The sequence below is a fragment of the Olea europaea genome, chromosome 8 (assembly GCF_002742605.1).
Source record: "Olea europaea var. sylvestris chromosome 8, O_europaea_v1, whole genome shotgun sequence".
NCBI lineage: Eukaryota > Viridiplantae > Streptophyta > Magnoliopsida > Lamiales > Oleaceae > Olea > Olea europaea.
This window is the reverse complement of record NC_036244.1, coordinates 18,727,086-18,744,375: the sequence shown is the minus strand read 5'-3', so window position 1 is coordinate 18,744,375 and position 17,290 is coordinate 18,727,086. Positions and strand designations below refer to the sequence as shown.

The following is a 17,290-nucleotide window of genomic DNA, read 5'->3' as shown; positions in this document are numbered from 1 at the left end:
TTTTAAAAATAGTGACAAGGAAAATATTTTACTCAAATTCAACTTCACGAGTCCTTATCTAATTTTGAGAGATGCATCTTGATTTCGGATTTTAATGAATTTTAAAAATCCATGTAATTCCATGTGTCACAATTACGATTTTGATAAATTTCTTAAAAATCTTGGCATCCCACCATAATTTCAATAATTCGTGAATTTATAGAAATTTCATTAGTTAGAATAAATGATTTTGTAGATTTCGAGGTCATAAATACAAAAACAATCTCTTCAGGAATTTCAGTACGAGATTTTCATAGATTTTAGTTAATTTCAAGCTCATAACTTTTTCTATTTTTTAAAAATTTATTTTCTATTTTTAAACAATGAGTGATTTAGTAAAAATAGCACAAATACATGTTATAAACTCCATTTAAATAAAATAACTGAATTTATATTTATGATATAGCAATATTTTTAAAACTGAGTTTGTAAAATCAAGCATTTCAAGATAGAATTCTTTTTCTCAATCTTTATATAAAATCTACAACAATACAAGTTTGAACACCAAATTCCAAAAATAAAAATAAAAATACATCTTTATGATATATTGGAACATAATGCAAATGAAATAACTTGTTTAATTTCATATAAAAACACATTAATATCTATGAATTTAATATAGTTAATATGTAAAAATTAATTATAATATTTTAAATCCATGAAATCTATAAATATAAAATGTTAAAAATTATATAGAATTCAATTTAAGAAATCAATTCATAAATATAAGAAATCAGAATTTACAGTTGAACTTGACCTTTCTAAGCCCGTTTGGTAGCAATTTTTAGTCCAAAAAATCAATTTTTTGATTGTCATTTCCCTATCTCAGCCATCTGTGGGACCCACTTTTACCTTAGACGATTAAAAAATTAATTTTCATAATCGTTACCGAACTTGTCCTAAAATTTGCCCCGTGCCTTTTATTTTCTCGCAAAAATCCACTCTTTTAATTGCCTCCCCAGTCCCATAATCTCCATTTCTCGAAATGCTGTCAACAACCGCAAAGTACTGGGAAAGAGTGCCGATTGCCTTGTATACATACGCTCCACGATTAAAATAAAAAGTCCTCAAATGAGTAGTTTATTCTTGCGCATGATGTATGCAGAACCAGAAAGCAAGAAAAAGATTCCGTCTTGAAATATTTCACTCTTCATCAAGATTGAATTTTATCACCAACCCATAAAATCATAGTTTGTATTTGTATTTGTCAAAAAGCAAATTGCAGTTTCAGTTTAGGTTGAAGCAAATTAATGGATGATGAAGTGGTGCAGCGGGTATTTCAAGAAGGTGGGCGCGATTTCTACCAACAGCAGCCTTCCACTTCCTCTTCGTCTTCCTCCATTCTCCAATCCCTTCCTCTACATGTGGTATGCTTCTTTGGTTTGCTGAATTTCTTATTTCTTTGTTCAATGGATAAGAATTGTCATAAATTGTCTGATATTAATTGATGGTTATCTGAATTCTGTTTGTCTTTAAAATAGATTGAGCTTATTAGTAAATTTGTATACTACTCGAAAAAAGCCAATATTTCATCTGGTATTTGGAAATTCAGATTTGAAGTTTAGGTACATTTTGGGAAATTAATTCCATTTGTCTAAGCATTATGGGTTTTGGATTTCTCAGTCTTTTGATCATGGATATTACTTGTTGGTGAAATCGATTCAAGAGCTTAGATCAAAGAAAGAGGGTATAGTAACAGTTGGCATTGGAGGTCCGAGTGGGTCAGGTAAATCAAGGTAAGTATCTTTTACATGCGTGTTCAATTTTGTGTAATTCAGTGGGAATTACTGGTGGACGTTTATAGAAGTTTTATTCAGCATTATCTTAAAAAGTGCATTTTAATGGTTCTTGAAGCTTAGCTGAAAAAGTAGCATCTGTAATTGGTTGTATTGTTATCTCAATGGAGAACTATCGCACTGGAGTTGACGATGGGAATGATTTGGAGCTAATTGATTTTGATCTTCTTATCCAGAATCTTGAGGTATTCCATTCTCTTTCATGTTCATTGTAATGAAGCTAAGATTTTTTTCTTCGTTTTGGATTGAAGTATATCAAATCTCTTAGTCTTCGCCCAGAAAGAGACAAGCATATTTGGAGGAATTGTTGAATGTTTTTCTCTGAATCCATGATGCCTATGGACTTGTCAATAGATATTTCAAGTAAACATTGGTTTTGGTATTTGGCTTTATGATGAAATAATTGACTGGCAGAACAATTAAGGAGTTCTGCAATGTTTATGCTGTTTAATCTTGTATATTATGCATTTCAGAACTAAAGTTATTGTTGAAACAGAATTTGATAAGTGGACGAGATACATTGACCCCAGTGTTCGATTTTCAAGGAAGAAAACGTGTTGGTTCACAGGCAATAAAAAGTATTTCGTCTGGGGTGGTAAGAATGCTTGAATTTCCTTTTTGGTTGCACTTCTTAAATTCTTTTAAGTTTCATACCACATTTTGCTTGTAGGTGATAGTTGATGGAACTTTTGCTTTACATGCAAAACTACGGTCTTTGCTAGACATACGAGTTGCAGTGGTAATCTTTTATGTCAATTGTTTTATGTTTTCTAGTACGTTTTTCTTCTCAAAGGAGTATAGATAGGTTTTTTGTTCCATAAATATTGTTTTATCTCTCATCAAATATTTACTTTGATGTGTTGGTGGGACTTTTGTATCATATGTATGGGGAATCAGGTTGGTGGTGTTCACTTTAGTCTACTTTCCAAAGTTCAATATGATATTGGAGAGTCTTGTTCACTAGACCTCCTAATTGACAGCATTTTCCCGCTCTTCAGAAGGCACATTGAGCCAGATCTTCATCATGCGCAGGTATGCTATTGACATCCTGGTTTCACAATTTTTTGTGCTCTACTTTCCTACTTGTAGTTTATTTGCTGTGTCTTTTGTGTAGATCAGAATCAACAACAGTTTTGTTTCATCATTTAGGGAACCAATTTACAAACTCAAATGCAAGAGTGAGGTATGCAAGAATTGGGTTCTATATGCAATAGTGCACGAGGAAAGTTCTAATCCATTATATTATTAGTAATTTGAATAATTTAACATGATATTTAGCTCTTGACATAGCATTCAACCGTTTGAAGAGGGTTTTCCTAGTCTAGCTGAAAGAGTGCAGTTGTACACCTTTAAACATGGTTTCCTCGATCAATGTCTTATTGATCAAAGTGTTGATTAAATGATTTTGTAGCTTTAATTTTTTTTCTTAATTCAATCGCAGACATAACTTTTTCTGGTAGTGCTTGTTTTGGCATCTTTTTCACTGTTTTTGAAGAGGTTTATGAAGATTGAACAATAATGACCAAGTCTAATCTGCACACGTTGACAATTTTATTTTTGTCTATTTGGGGAAATTGTGATTCTTCACAGAAATACTTTTCATTCATATTAATTCTGCCATATTCCTTTTAGCACATTATATCCCATGTCTATATATACACATATGGCACATACATTTGATTATAAAATTTAAGCCATGTTTGGCCCCCATTTTTTGAAAAGGAAATGGGTGGAATAGTATTTTTTTGAAAAATGAGTGGTCGAAAAAGAAAGAATTTTTTTTTTATTTACTTGTAATATTATTTTATGGAAAATTGTGTAGTTAAAAATAAGAGAGAGGAAATTAGAATGTAATTTAATGGAGGCCAAACGGGGGCTCAATAAATATAGACTCTTATACGAAGAATAATCTTTTTGTTTTGAAATCAACGGCTAAACATTCTACATAATATGTACTTCTTGAGGTTGACATTTTATTTCTGCATCTATTATAATATTATCTTTTGTCTAATACTGGTTATTAGGTAAGTGTTCTTGGAATTTGACATAAAAAATAAAAAATTATTTGATTGCTCTAATGTCCTACATTTTTTTCTTTTTCCCCTCTCCGGAATATGAGATGGCATTGATAAGAATTCAAAATCTAGAAAACTTTTGTGGTCAAAATTTTTCTACATGTTAGATGAAAAAGATATATTTCACTTCAGTTAATTGATACCTTCTATTATTTAATTTTCTCAATCTCAGTTTCTTTGTAACAATTATGGGACTGTGTGACATGAACACGAAAAGTTTATGGCCAATCTGATGATTGTGAAATTCTCTCTGAAATTGAATACTATACAAACTATCTACAATTTTTGGCTTATTGAAAAAAATTATATGCATTCCATACCATCATATTTTAGGTTTTTAAAATTCATTCATATTTTAGGTTTTTAAAATTCATAGTTCAGTAGATTTTTTTTCTACTTTACTGTTGGTCATTTCTTCTTGGAGAGCTTACTTTACCAGAAATTTGTTGTTTTTAGCAGTCACAAAGTGGACATGCTGCCTACATTTTTCATGGAAAAGAAGCACAACAGGACAAGTAAGTTTTTCAGTTGATGATTATATGTTTAGGGCAGAAATTGCCATTATGTATATCACTTTCTTTACATTAGTTGAATCTGAGCTTGTCTTAAGTTCAGTTTTATTGAGATGTACCTGAGACCCCCCTCTGCAAGTGAAGAAGCACGAATAAATGATTGGATCAAGGTGCGACAATCTGGTATCAAATACTATCTATCACTAGGTGACCAGAGGATTGTTGACAAAAATTTCATTATTCGGCCAAAAGCTGAATTCGAGGTGAATGTTTCTACTTCAAAATGCACTATACAATACTTGATTGTCCTTGGTGCTTTATTATTCAGATGTTTGCTTGTTTGGAAATCTTTGAAACAAAAACATAGCACTAGATATGATTTTGGCTAGGTACTGGAAGTGTGTTGTTAGTACTTTTTAAACATGTGGTTCCATCTAAACCAAGATAAAAAATGCATATTTGTGCCCCATTGCTAAAACACTTCTGAACTGCTTTGGGCACTTTTTGACGAAAAATCTTTATTATTATTATTTTTTTAATTTTTTATTATTTTATTATTTTATTATTTTTTGGAGTAATAGTTGTGAAATATCCTACATAGAAAATGTGTGTGTTTGTCTCATTTTGAAGAACAACTGGAGTATGTTTCAGGTACTCTTTATCAAAACCCCCAAAATACCCACGAGTTATTCTGTAAGCAGTTCCACCAATAAACTGGTCAAGGCATAAATGTATATGTCAAATCATTATTCCTCACAAATGCACAATCACAACTCAGAAGCTTATGACAGTTCATATCATTTATTTTTGTGCAGATTGATCTTATTTCACAACATTACTAAATTGCGTTGTGCCATTATTTAATTGACGGGACTTGCCTACAAAAAGGGTCCTAATTGACAAGAACTGATCTTTTCAGCTGATATCATGCAAAGTTAATAACATTTACCTTAGAAAAGACCTCAGGTACTAACTTCAGCCAGAGGGTGTCAAATACTTCTAATCAGTCCAAATATCACCATAAAATCTGAAGAGTAAAAATTAGCAACTGAGAGAGCATCTTGTACTACTTAATAATTATCGAAGCAAACCATAAGCTCCTTGGTACAGTAGTTACTTTGTCTCTTAATGTTGAATAATCTGCTAGTTGAAGGAAATTGACCTCAACAACGTGATCAAACATTTTGTTGGTGGTCCAAATGTGTTTGAAAAACATTCAAGAATTGAATCTTCTGAAATTAAAGGCAGGGAATTGTATCTGTAGAGCGAAATTCTTAACTTTCACTGTAATCTTTCCTCTTGTTCTGAAACCTTTGCCCAAAGACTGGATTTTTCCCTGGATATTCTTATCATGTTCGTACTAGTTAATTCGTAGAGCAACGGTGGCTCAATGCAAATATTATTTAGAATTTTGATTATGAAAAGAACAAGCTAGAGGAAATTAAAATGGCAGCCATTTTTTCTCTATTTTGTTAGCTCTCATAATTTAACAAATGAAGTAATAAGTTATATACACTTGTGTTTGTATTATTTGCTCTTTTTCAATTCTCTTTTGAATGCCTTGACAAAGTTTTAAAATTTGTACATTTAACGACTTCGATTGGCATTACATGTATTGAAGAAAGGTTTAGTGAGAAAATACAAATATATATGTTTATTTAAATTAAAAGAAATTTAATCAATAGTCATTTCTTCTCCTTTCATTTATTCCTCGTAAGAAGTTTTATGAGCTATGGTTTTCTAGGTATTTCAATAACTATTAGGGGAATCCAATTCAGATGTTTTATCACCTAGAGTTTAATCACAGCTTTTTTAATATTAATAATCTAAAGATAGTTTTACTTGCCACTGAATTTTGCTACTATTTTCTTTTCATTCTTTCATCTGATGTGCAACATATGTTTTATTTTATGCTATGAAATTCAACCAGACAATCATTTGAACAAATTGAATGCTTAATTAATATATTTCTTTCAGTTTTTTACTGTAATAATTTGGTTATATACCTTCCCGTTGAAGCATTTATGTATAACAGTGATTACTTCTTATTTTCTGGCTGCTCTAGTAAAGCAGAAAAGGATTCATGTATCTGACCCCAAATTTATTGGGATCAAGACTAGATTGTTGTTGTATTGATTACTTATTATAATATTTTTATACTTTTACCTACTCAAATAATTCTGTTGTCGTTAGATGAGTCCTAATATTCAAGTCTCAGTAACATCTGTTTTCACTCCTTCTAAGCTATTATTGAACGTTTATGAACTTGCTGTATGTGAATAGGTCCTCCAGCTCTTTAATAGTACTCTTTTCACTAGAAATTGTGTATAACGATTCCTGGAAATATTTTCCTGCAACTTTTTTAATGCAAAACATAACTTGCTTTAGTGATCCATTTTACTATTGTAATAGGTTGGCCGGATGACTCTGGGTGGATTGCTAGCCTTGGGATATAATGTGGTTGTTAGTTATAAGCGGGCATCAACTTCTGTCATTGACGGAAATCTTTCAGTATCTCTGGAAACAATTGATACTCTTGGAGAGACTTACATGGTGCTCAGGGGCACAAATAGAAAAGTATGTACACTAATCTTCTCCTAAGACTCTTAAAGCCTTCCCAGAATTCCATTACCAGTGAACTGGAACCTTTCTCCTTCGTCTTGTTATTAGTATTATCATCATGATTCATAATGTTTTCAGTAAGAATAAATGCTATGTGTACGCCTCAAGGTGTACACATATTTTATTGTGTGTGGGGCCCCCTCCATGTGAGGGGAGTGAAAGGCGGTGTGTAAACAGTTATGTAAATGTAGCATTGCCCTTTCAGTAATGCTTTGTAATATGCCTGCAAGACTGCAACCACTTTGGCAGAAGTACTCTAAAGCAACACACTATGTGCTAATATTTTGCAGAGTGTAGTACTAGTATATTTCCTTAATAACAGATTCCAATTTTTTATTTTTCTCTCGAAAGCAATAACTTTAGAAAATAGATTTAGCTAGGTTCTAACCTATCGCACCGGATGTTCTTCCTACACCTGATGATACATAGTATATACCATGTGAATGTTGGCCTCAAGTTTTATTATGTTGTAATTTTGTCAATTGAGCCTAAAATATTTGTAATCCGAGTGAGTACATTAGTATGTCTGGTTTTATTGAACCATGTGCCCATTGTTTGGCCTGAGTTACTGTCCCTATGGTGATGTTCTACTGCCACCTCGTGTATCTTTTTTACCTACAAATATAATCTTATATTGGTTTCATGTGGAAATCTATTCATTTCTGAAGGGGCCAGTGAGAGTCGTTTGTTAATCAGAGTAGTTATGCACTTGAACTTACGATTGACACAGTTGAACTCCTTTTCAGATCGTTGGAACTGAATCATCAAGGCTTGGTGTCAATGGTCCATGGATAACAAAATCATATCTAGAAATGATCCTTGAGAGAAAAGGTTTGGACATGGATTTTCCTTTTACATTGTTTCTGCTTCTTCCTTGTTTCTATGCCACTATTAATTTACCATTAAAAAGCTGGGTCAGTGTTTGAACCATGATGGTTTAAACTTATAGTCCACTACATCAAACACTTAACTCATCATTATTTCTTGAATTTGAATCTAATGATTATGAGGATCTTGGAAAGGTCTAGGAGCAGTTTTTGAATCTGATTGAAACTAATTCGTGTTCCACCTCATACTGCATATGTGTTTGTATGTGCGCTAGAGCGAGAGAGTTAACCTGAGAGGTATAATCATGATTCCTTAATAGATAGCCAGAACACCTGGCGAGATGATGGTAGTACCTGCTAGTGGTCCATATGCAAAGCTTCAATTTAGTTCGTGTGTGTGTTTTAATCTCTTCACACAAATTATCAAAATCTCTTTCTAATCTATTTATCCAAGTTGCAGGGGTACCACGGCTTAATACACCTCCTCCTTTGTCTAGTGCATCTTTGCCCAGTAGTCAAGAAAGGATGATAGCAGCTCCAAAGCCACTTCGTATAACTCCCAACCTGGTCAACCGGCTTGAGGATTTATCACAGCCATGGACTCGGTCACCAACCAAGTCTAAACTGGAACCTGTCCTGGCGACGTGGCATTTTATCTCTCCAGACCCTCTCCTAACTGATGGAACTGGCTCTGGTATGTTCTGTTTACCAGTAGTGAGCGAGAATTTTTTTCCCCAACAAAATTTAAATGCAAGTGAACTAAAAAAATGTGGTTAAAATGTATGTTCTGCTGTTTTCCATGTATCAATTTTGTTCATGAAACGACCACAGATCCTCCTTCCAGGGATGCCCTGCAGCTTGCTCCGATGCCTGATTCTTATGACTTGGATAGAGGGTTGCTTCTTGCTGTACAGGCAATACAGGTAAGTGTTCTATTTTAATGGCAAGGATCATGTCCTTGCTCTTTGTGTCCGTGAAGTTTGATTCTAAGTCTCTTCTGAACTTTTTTATGAGACCAAAACTTGGATGTCCTACTTTGTTCATTGCAGGCTTTGCTGGAGAATAAGGGTCACCCGGTAATAGTTGGAATTGGTAAGACAGTCTCTCTCTCTCTCACACACCCCTCTTGGGAACAACTAAACTACATGAAACTAGTATTGCCTGCATATAATAATTCAATGCAAATGAAGTGAGTTGTATGGAAGTGTGATTCTATGGCAGACTTGTAAGTTGTAAATTAAGGCGCTATTTCAGCCCCATTATTTCCTCATTACAATGAAAAATATGACCGTTATCCATCACATCAAGCCACCATATTTGACTTTTTATCTCTTGTGTGAGGTTCATAACGGCTATATTTTTCATTCTCATTTTTACAATAATGTGGCTCAAACGGGGGCTAAGTAAAGTTCCCATAAGAAAGTTCTAATCCAGAATGTATAATGGCTAAGTAACATTTATATCTTGGTCTTCGGATTTTGTGAAAACCAATTTGTTCCATTACAAGTCACCATAAATAAAGTTTAATATTTAAATATAGGTATGTCCATAGACACAATTATTTAGTGTTCTTATCGAGTGGTAATTATTCTATCTCGTAATTAATATGCCTGATGATATTGGTGTTCCAGTCAAAGGTACCTATATATCTATATATATTTTAGATAGGTTCTTTTCTTACGTATGCCTCTAATAATATGTTTTTGATTGAGATAATTTCCAACCAAATGGTTATCCAAGTTCAAACCATTTAAGAACGATTAAGATTCTTTCAGATTGCATTTTTTAGGTCTCAGTTGGTGCCTGGTGTAAGCAACATGTAATGGAATGGTGTAACATTAGGTGGGCAAGTTTTATAAAAGTACAAGCAAAGAACTAGTGATATTTTTTTCCCCAAAGTGTCAAATTTTGGCATGGAGGGTGATTTTGACTTTTTGATGATGATTATTATGGGATTAAACAAAAAATCTCTAAAATAGGTTTATTTATATTTCAACGGGGTATACATAAGCTTGTTTTGTTATCCATATGATCATAGCAACTTTTTTCGTGTGGTTCTCCTTCTCAAGAACTCTTAATTTAAAGCTGAAGCTAAAAAAAATAAATAAGAATGTCGTTTTCATCATCTTTCAATTGCCTCATTTGAGAGTAGGATTCTAATTATTTTATATGGTAATAAAAAAGAACATATTATACAATTCTTATGCCCCAAGTCACAGAATTTAGGGTATATTACTATCGTAACTGAATATTTTTGGAAGGGGCAAGAGGCTAAAGATAGAATCTCTGGCTTTGAATGAAAATCGTGAAATGGAGGTGATGGATCTGCTCAAGCTTGCTTTAGATGTCAAAACAACTGCACATGATTGAAAGCTCAGGCACAGCAATGCGGAGTTGCATTGTCCTGTAGTTTTTTGATGTTATATTCAAAGATAAGGAACCTTTGTCAAACACTTGGGTGAAGGCTAATTAAAACTGCTGATATGTCACCTGAAGGGGACTGCTATTATAATTATGTCAGATAATAAATTCTCTGTAGTTTTACTAATGGCTAGTAGTAACCACACAGCTTGTGTCTCTGGGTTTGTATAGCACACCTTTTGTATAGTTCACCTTTTTGACCGTTGCACTCTTTAAAAGGTCTTTTGGTATGCATTGGTAACTGAAACTGTATAGTTTGAGATTTGACACCTGTTTCTTTTATATGGCTTTCTTCTAGGGGGGGCGGGGACTGCTATTATAATTATGTCAGATAATAAATTCTCTGTAGTTTTACTAATGGCTAGTAGTAACCACACAGCTTGTGTCTCTGGGTTTGTATAGCACACCTTTTGTATAGTTCACCTTTTTGACCGTTGCACTCTTTAAAAGGTCTTTTGGTATGCATTGGTAACTGAAACTGTATAGTTTGAGATTTGACACCTGTTTCTTTTATATGGCTTTCTTCTAATTTTGTCGTAGGAGGTCCAAGTGGATCAGGGAAAACGAGTTTGGCTCGTAAGATGGCAAATATTGTTGGCTGTGAAGTTGTTTCCCTTGAAAGCTACTTCAAATCCGAACAAGTGAAGGATTTTAAGTACGATGACTTCAGCTCTCTTGATTTGGCTTTACTATCGAAGGTATCTGTTTTATTTCTTTGTTGACTGTTTAATCTCTGCCTCAGTTATTTGTTTCTTATTTAATGATTTTAATGAAATTGACAGTATGCTTATCTGACTAGAACTAAGTGCAAACTTAAATCAACATACACTTGCATTGGTACATATATACACACATAAGTACCTCCTTATATTTCTTTTGAAATTGACCTTTAGAGTTCATAGCTTGAGCACTTAATTCTCGTACTGGGATTGTTTGTTTAGACACTTCAGTTGTGTCCTGGAAAAAGTAGATACAAGAAAAAAAGTGTTTAATACATGGCTAGCATTTGTCCCTTCATTTTTTGACTACAGTTATGTGGATGGCACTGGTTTATATTTTATGCTATTCATGCATCAACCAATAAATGCCTGTAAGTGAGACGATACCATGCTCCATAATCTTATAGCCAGCGTAAGCTAAATCCCTGTCTAACATATTCCTTCCCTGCTTTGTGTAACCATCAAGTAGCAGATATTCAATTATCCTCCTGCACCCATACATACACACATATTCAATTACGCATGAAAGCTGATCTTCATTCATGATGGAAAATTCTTTGCTGCTGTTGAAATGAAACATGAAGCTATGGTAGGTTCTAATGAATCCCTTTCCTCGTGAACATAAAATTTGTATGTTTCAGGAAACCAGTCTAGCGGGAATTAAGTTCCTCTCCACTTGACCAAACATCATCTCTAATCAATTTCAAAAACCTTAAATAACTATTATGTTCGATATATTCACACCATCTATATAATTTGGTATAATTAGTGTAAAAAAGTTCTCAGACTATACTTTAGCCACTACCTATGTTGTGATGTTGTGGAACTTCTTGAACATCGAACTCAGGAAGAATTGGGAAAGAAAAGCGTGATATGCATTCAAGATGAATAGAAGATTACTTTTTTCAATCAGAATCCAATTTTTATGCTAAAATACTATCTTTCTGGCTATTGCAGAACATTGATGACATAAGAAATTGCCGAAGAACGAAAGTGCCTGTATTTGATCTGGAAACTGGTGTTCGCAGTGCCTTCAAAGAACTTGAAGTTTCTGAAGATTGTGGAGTGGTATGCAAAGAGACTGTTTTTCATCTCTTGGCCTCAATTTCAAAACTCTGGCCAACAAAGAAAACATTATGTAATGGTGTATACTCTGTACAGCACATCTATAGCAGTGCTAGATTTTCATCTTTGTTTTGATAAATAAAGGAAGTTCTTTCATAGAAAGAGAAATATGAGTATAGAGGACGACTTCATTCTTCTGAATGGAGATAATAAGAAATTAAAAAAATTAATGCTTTTCATTCCTTTGCTTTCAGTCATTGAGGTATCTTATTTATGGACACTCTAAAAGCTAAAGCTCATAGTGTTAATTATTCTCATTTATTTCCTTCCAGACCAGTACAAAATAGTTTTATCATTTGATATTTGAAGGAAGATGTATAAAGTCAGGTGGAGACTACAAAAATAGAAAATAGATAGACCCATTTTATCTTTTATGGTTTGACTACACATGTAACGATTAAACGAAGTTAGTTGTTTGAAATAATTTATACGCCTAATCCTAGTTTGATTGTCATTAATCTGGTCTAAAAAGCTGGTCTTGCTTGTTTTTGTAAGGTAATTTTTGAAGGTGTTTATGCTTTGCACCCTGAAATCAGAAAATCGCTGGACTTGTGGATTGCTGTTGTAAGTGTGGCGAAACATTCATACTCTATTTATATGCTTCAATTTCAAGGTCCCTCTGATTATATGTTTAAAATTACCACTTTGGAGAAGTAATTACTTGTTATGAAACAGGTTGGAGGGGTTCATTCACATCTTATATCTCGAGTTCAAAGAGACAAAAGTAGAGTTGGCTGCTTCATGTCCCAAAATGAAATTATGACAACGGTGTTTCCAATGTTTCAGCAACATATTGAACCACATCTTGTTCATGCACATGTTAGTTCCTAAGATTCATTTTGAATTTCTTATCAGCTTTACTTGTTTTTGTGGTTTAAAATGCATTTAAAGATGTTATTGCATACTTGACTTTCGCTACACTTCTATAGTTTTATTTCATGGGAAATCATTTCAAAGTTGGAGTAAGAGAAAGTTTTTTATAATTGATGTCGAGCAGTGTTAACTTTATGGGTGTTTCAAATTTCTAGGAATTAGTTCCTGGAGCAAACTTGGCTGATTGTATATAAAAAAATTGTAAAAAAAAAGCAGTACACTCACACAATCATTGAGGTACATGGATATGCCAATGATGTACAAGATTTCTGAAACTGCTACGCATTGGGCTGCATAATTCTTTGAAACATTTAATTTTGAAATTGTTTAGCACGAGTTAGAGGATTCTTTATTCGTTCTTTAATAAAATCTTTTGATTTATTGAGCGAAAAAAGGAAGAGTTATATAATTGTTAGACACTTGTGTTTGATTGTGACAAGGAGCAGTTACTCTGTTGCAGCTTAAGATCAGAAATGACTTTGACCCAGTACTTTCTCCTGAGAGCTCATTGTTTGTGTTAAAAACTAATAAGGAAGTAAGTCTTTTTGTTTCTTCCACCCACAACTTCCATAATTTGGTTGATTTTTAACAGACTTGTACTGTTCACAGGTGGATTACCAAGATATTTTGAAAATTCTTGACCCAACCAAGATATGCAGTTCCGCTCAAAATTTTATTGATATATATTTACGGATGCCTGGAATACCTTCTAATGGACAGTTAACAGAGGGTGATTGTATAAGAGTTCGAATATGTGAGGGTAGATTTGCATTGCTGATTCGAGAGGTTTGTTGTTAAATGAGAAGAAATTGTTTCTACTCAAACGGAATATTTTGATGGCTTATCTGCATATATTTTTTCCTGTCTCCTCTCTGGTTGTGCATGAAGCCTATTAGAGAAGGAAACTTTATTATCCAGCCAAAAGTGGACTTTGATATCAGCATAAGTACTGTTGCTGGCCTTCTTAACTTAGGGTATGTTGAATATTTGATATTGAGGTTGATATTGCTTCGTAGTATCACTGGTCATCATCATTTGTGTTTCCGTTTGCTATAAAAGTTTGTGGACTTAGATACATAATCATGTGGCTTATACTATTGTTATCTTCTAGTGTTTTCCTTCACGCTCTTCTACTGTGTCAAATCACCGGAGACATTCTCCCTTGGGGTGTTGCCCTCTTTTCTTGGTGTCAAAATGCAATGTGTGTGATATTTTACACACATGTTAAATATTCTAAGTAGTTTCTGTTCTGAGATGCCTGTAGGTATCATAAGAAAATATCTTATTTATACGTACTGAGATTTGTTGAAGCACTGAAGATTCTGTGGTCTGAAAATGTTTATGTATAGTAAGGTTCCTCAGTTGATTCTTGGCAAGTCAATTTTGAATAAGATGAATAGGTGTAAACAAGTGTAGTTCACTGTGGATCTTTTTCACATTGTTGCATAAGATAACTTGAGCTGCCTTTTCGAATCTACTGTATTTCCTTTTTGCACATAGTAATCAACGACTGATCATCAACTTGTTTAATAATTGAGATATAGACAGAAACTCTCTTTCTTATGCATTATTTTATCATTTGCCATAACCATTCCTATTCTTTAAAACCAAAAAAATTCTTGCTGTTACTAACACAAACAAGATTTGATCCTGATTATTTCTTGTTTTGACTCATCATGTTTTTGAAGCATATTGGTTTGATTATGAGCTGGCCTTTGATCCAAATTTTGTCACTTGATAGTTTGTGTGTTTGATTACTTCCATTTGTTGACACTTTATGTATTATCTCTCGTGGTTTCAGGTATCAAGCTATGGCGTATATTGAAGCATCTGCCTATATTTACCAAGATGGAAAGGTTATCTCTCTCTTGTTATCATATTCAGTGTCCAGATATGATTATTGCAATTGAACTCAATTATAAATGTAGTGAGCTTGAAGACTCTTTATTTGTAGATACTCTGACATAGGCTAAGAAAATTCTTTTTCTCATATCACGTCTTCTGTTTTGAATCATCTTTTGGCGACCAAGAATGTCTTAAGGTGATAATTTCTGAGTGTCTCTCTGATGTCTTTGAAAGGGAGGTTGAAGAACAAGCTACTAGAAATGAAGAAATCTGTGTAGTTGGATAAACAGTGGTATCAGGTTGGTCGGTAGTGATTGCATAAGTGTCAATTTCAAATTTAGTTACAATGATCAGGAATTTAATGATATTGCTAGCAAACACTAACATGTGTTTAGACTACTGAGTTGAAAGTTCCAGCACGAGGGGATGAGGATAAAATAGCTGTCATTCAGCATCTATTGGTGGCATATGTTTGACCTACTGCACTTTTAGATGGATATAACAAAAACAAATTACCTAGGTATTCTCATCTAGTGAGAATGCAACTATTGATAAGAGGCCTATACTATGATACGATTAGTCAGAGCTTGCCAAAAAACCAAAACACTAATGTTGATCTGATTAAAAGCCCATAATATGCTTATTGGTATTTATACATTTCATTTGCAAACTATTGTGAGCACTAATTTTTATGTCCTCTTCGTTTGCTACTTCGATTCAGTTTTTGCTTGACTTGTCCTGCCCTGACTGTTGAGTGAAATACTTTTGAATGACGTAATATTACCTCTTTCTTTTAGATTCTTATCGAGGTTGATCATATACAAGATGTCCCGAGCCCTTACCTTCAAATTAAGGGAATTAATAAAGAGATTGTAGTTGCGGCTGGCTCAGCTCTTAATTTGGATGCTTCATATACCACAAAGGTTTTCTCTCTTTGCTTTTACACGTCCTAGCAGTAGTGTTATCCCGCACTGCCACCTGTCGTTTTGCATTATGTTGGTTATGACTCAATGCAGCCTTGTAATTCACTCTTCTGATATCTGCTCAGAGTTATCTACAAATAATCCTGGAAAGATTGCCTGCACTGGAAAGGAGTTCAAGTGGGATTCATTCTCAGCAAGCTGCAAGATTGCAGGAACTTGTGGAATACATACAGTCACAGGTAATATTTTATTCTTGCAAGGTAAATGTATTTTGCTTTATGAATTTGATTTACTAATAAATATAGAAATGGTGGTGATATAGAGCCGCAAAACACAGAGTGAAACAGAGAAGAAAGACAAGAGGAGAGACAAATAGGGAAAGACACAACTGGAGAAATTGGGCACGAAATTTTAATATTATTGGCTATCGGAAATCAAGGTCTAAATTAGTCAACAAGACTACTATTTATGCGTAAATTTTTTTAACGAGAATGAAAACTTATCAGAGTGACAACTGGAAATTTCCGAACTTGAACAAGTCCAATAGTTGCACAAAAATGAATTCTTCATTAGTTTATCAAATGGCTATAAGAAAACTTAGCCATAGGCGCAGGTAACAGGTTTCTAACCAACTGAATACCTAAGCAAGTCTCTAATTTTCCATTTCTTCATAGATGAGAGAACTCAATTCTAGTTGTTTATATTACAGTCGATCAGGGTGGTAGAACTCCCGTTTTATTATCCAAGTGGACGATCCTTCCTTCACACTCAACTTAGACCTTACCGCTAGTGGCGTAGCAACGTATTAGCTCTGGAGACATCCATAATTATATTGTTTGGCTCTATAGAGAGAGGAGGTTGAGGGACTAGAACAAGAATCCTATAGAAACAAATAAATCCTATATAATGGGGGTTGTTGTGTTTTGCTCATTCTATGTTGTGCAAAGCATTCTTCAAAAATATCAAACCACCAAAAAAGGCCTCCGAATTATGTCTACAACCAAATATTGGGATTTTAATTCAACTTTCCTAGACCTCCTCAAAACTATTCTTTGTTAGGAATATATGGTTATATTTGCACCACAATTTTTGTTTGTTACATCACTTTTTAATTGTAGTGAAGGTCCATAACATTTGCTTATTGTCGTTGTCTATAATTTTTTTTTTTTTTTTTAATCGCATTCTTAACATCAATTTTCAATAATTAGCATATCTTATCCCAATAACAATTTCCGTCCAAAAAATCCATTATGAATGAGGGTGTAAAAGACTTATTTGCTCCTTATATTTTTATAAGAAAAATAAATGATTATAGAAGTTCGACCGAATATTTGTCTTTCATTTCAAAGCATGTTAAGTGAATATTTGGATAAACCCTCATCAAGGATAAGATATACTAATTAATGGAAGGTTGAGAAAGAGAATGCAAGAAAAAATGGTTGGGAACATAAATGTTGAGCAAAGTTGGGATCTTTAGTGCAATTAAAATGTAGGGTAGTAAACAAAAGTTGTG

The 17,290-nt window shown here is 33.5% G+C and overlaps 1 protein-coding gene across 4 annotated transcripts in view; it reads left to right on the top strand.

The window, feature by feature from the left end:
* Positions 1-1,012: 1,012 nt before the first annotated feature.
* The window catches only part of LOC111399081, a 24,600-nt gene continuing 8,322 nt past the window's right edge, over positions 1,013-17,290 (top strand). Inside the window, exons 1-24 of one of the 4 annotated variants that reach the window (XM_023026311.1) lie at positions 1,013-1,406; positions 1,663-1,775; positions 1,894-2,020; positions 2,332-2,430; positions 2,506-2,574; positions 2,733-2,867; positions 2,950-3,018; positions 4,370-4,425; positions 4,526-4,685; positions 6,835-6,999; positions 7,791-7,875; positions 8,332-8,565; positions 8,703-8,794; positions 8,921-8,963; positions 10,833-10,990; positions 11,969-12,079; positions 12,632-12,700; positions 12,812-12,955; positions 13,470-13,544; positions 13,619-13,795; positions 13,898-13,983; positions 14,811-14,865; positions 15,652-15,777; positions 15,903-16,016. In XM_023026311.1, the coding sequence (XP_022882079.1) occupies positions 1,290-1,406; positions 1,663-1,775; positions 1,894-2,020; positions 2,332-2,430; positions 2,506-2,574; positions 2,733-2,867; positions 2,950-3,018; positions 4,370-4,425; positions 4,526-4,685; positions 6,835-6,999; positions 7,791-7,875; positions 8,332-8,565; positions 8,703-8,794; positions 8,921-8,963; positions 10,833-10,990; positions 11,969-12,079; positions 12,632-12,700; positions 12,812-12,955; positions 13,470-13,544; positions 13,619-13,795; positions 13,898-13,983; positions 14,811-14,865; positions 15,652-15,777; positions 15,903-16,016 (2,679 nt within the window). In that variant the 5' untranslated portion in view covers positions 1,013-1,289. Of the gene's footprint in view, positions 1,407-1,662; positions 1,776-1,893; positions 2,021-2,331; positions 2,431-2,505; positions 2,575-2,732; positions 2,868-2,949; positions 3,019-4,366; positions 4,426-4,525; positions 4,686-6,834; positions 7,000-7,790; positions 7,876-8,331; positions 8,566-8,702; positions 8,795-8,920; positions 8,964-10,832; positions 10,991-11,968; positions 12,080-12,631; positions 12,701-12,811; positions 12,956-13,469; positions 13,545-13,618; positions 13,796-13,897; positions 13,984-14,810; positions 14,866-15,651; positions 15,778-15,902; positions 16,017-17,290 lie in introns of those variants that run through there. The other 3 variants (XM_023026310.1, XM_023026312.1, XM_023026313.1) reach the window with 3 other exon arrangements.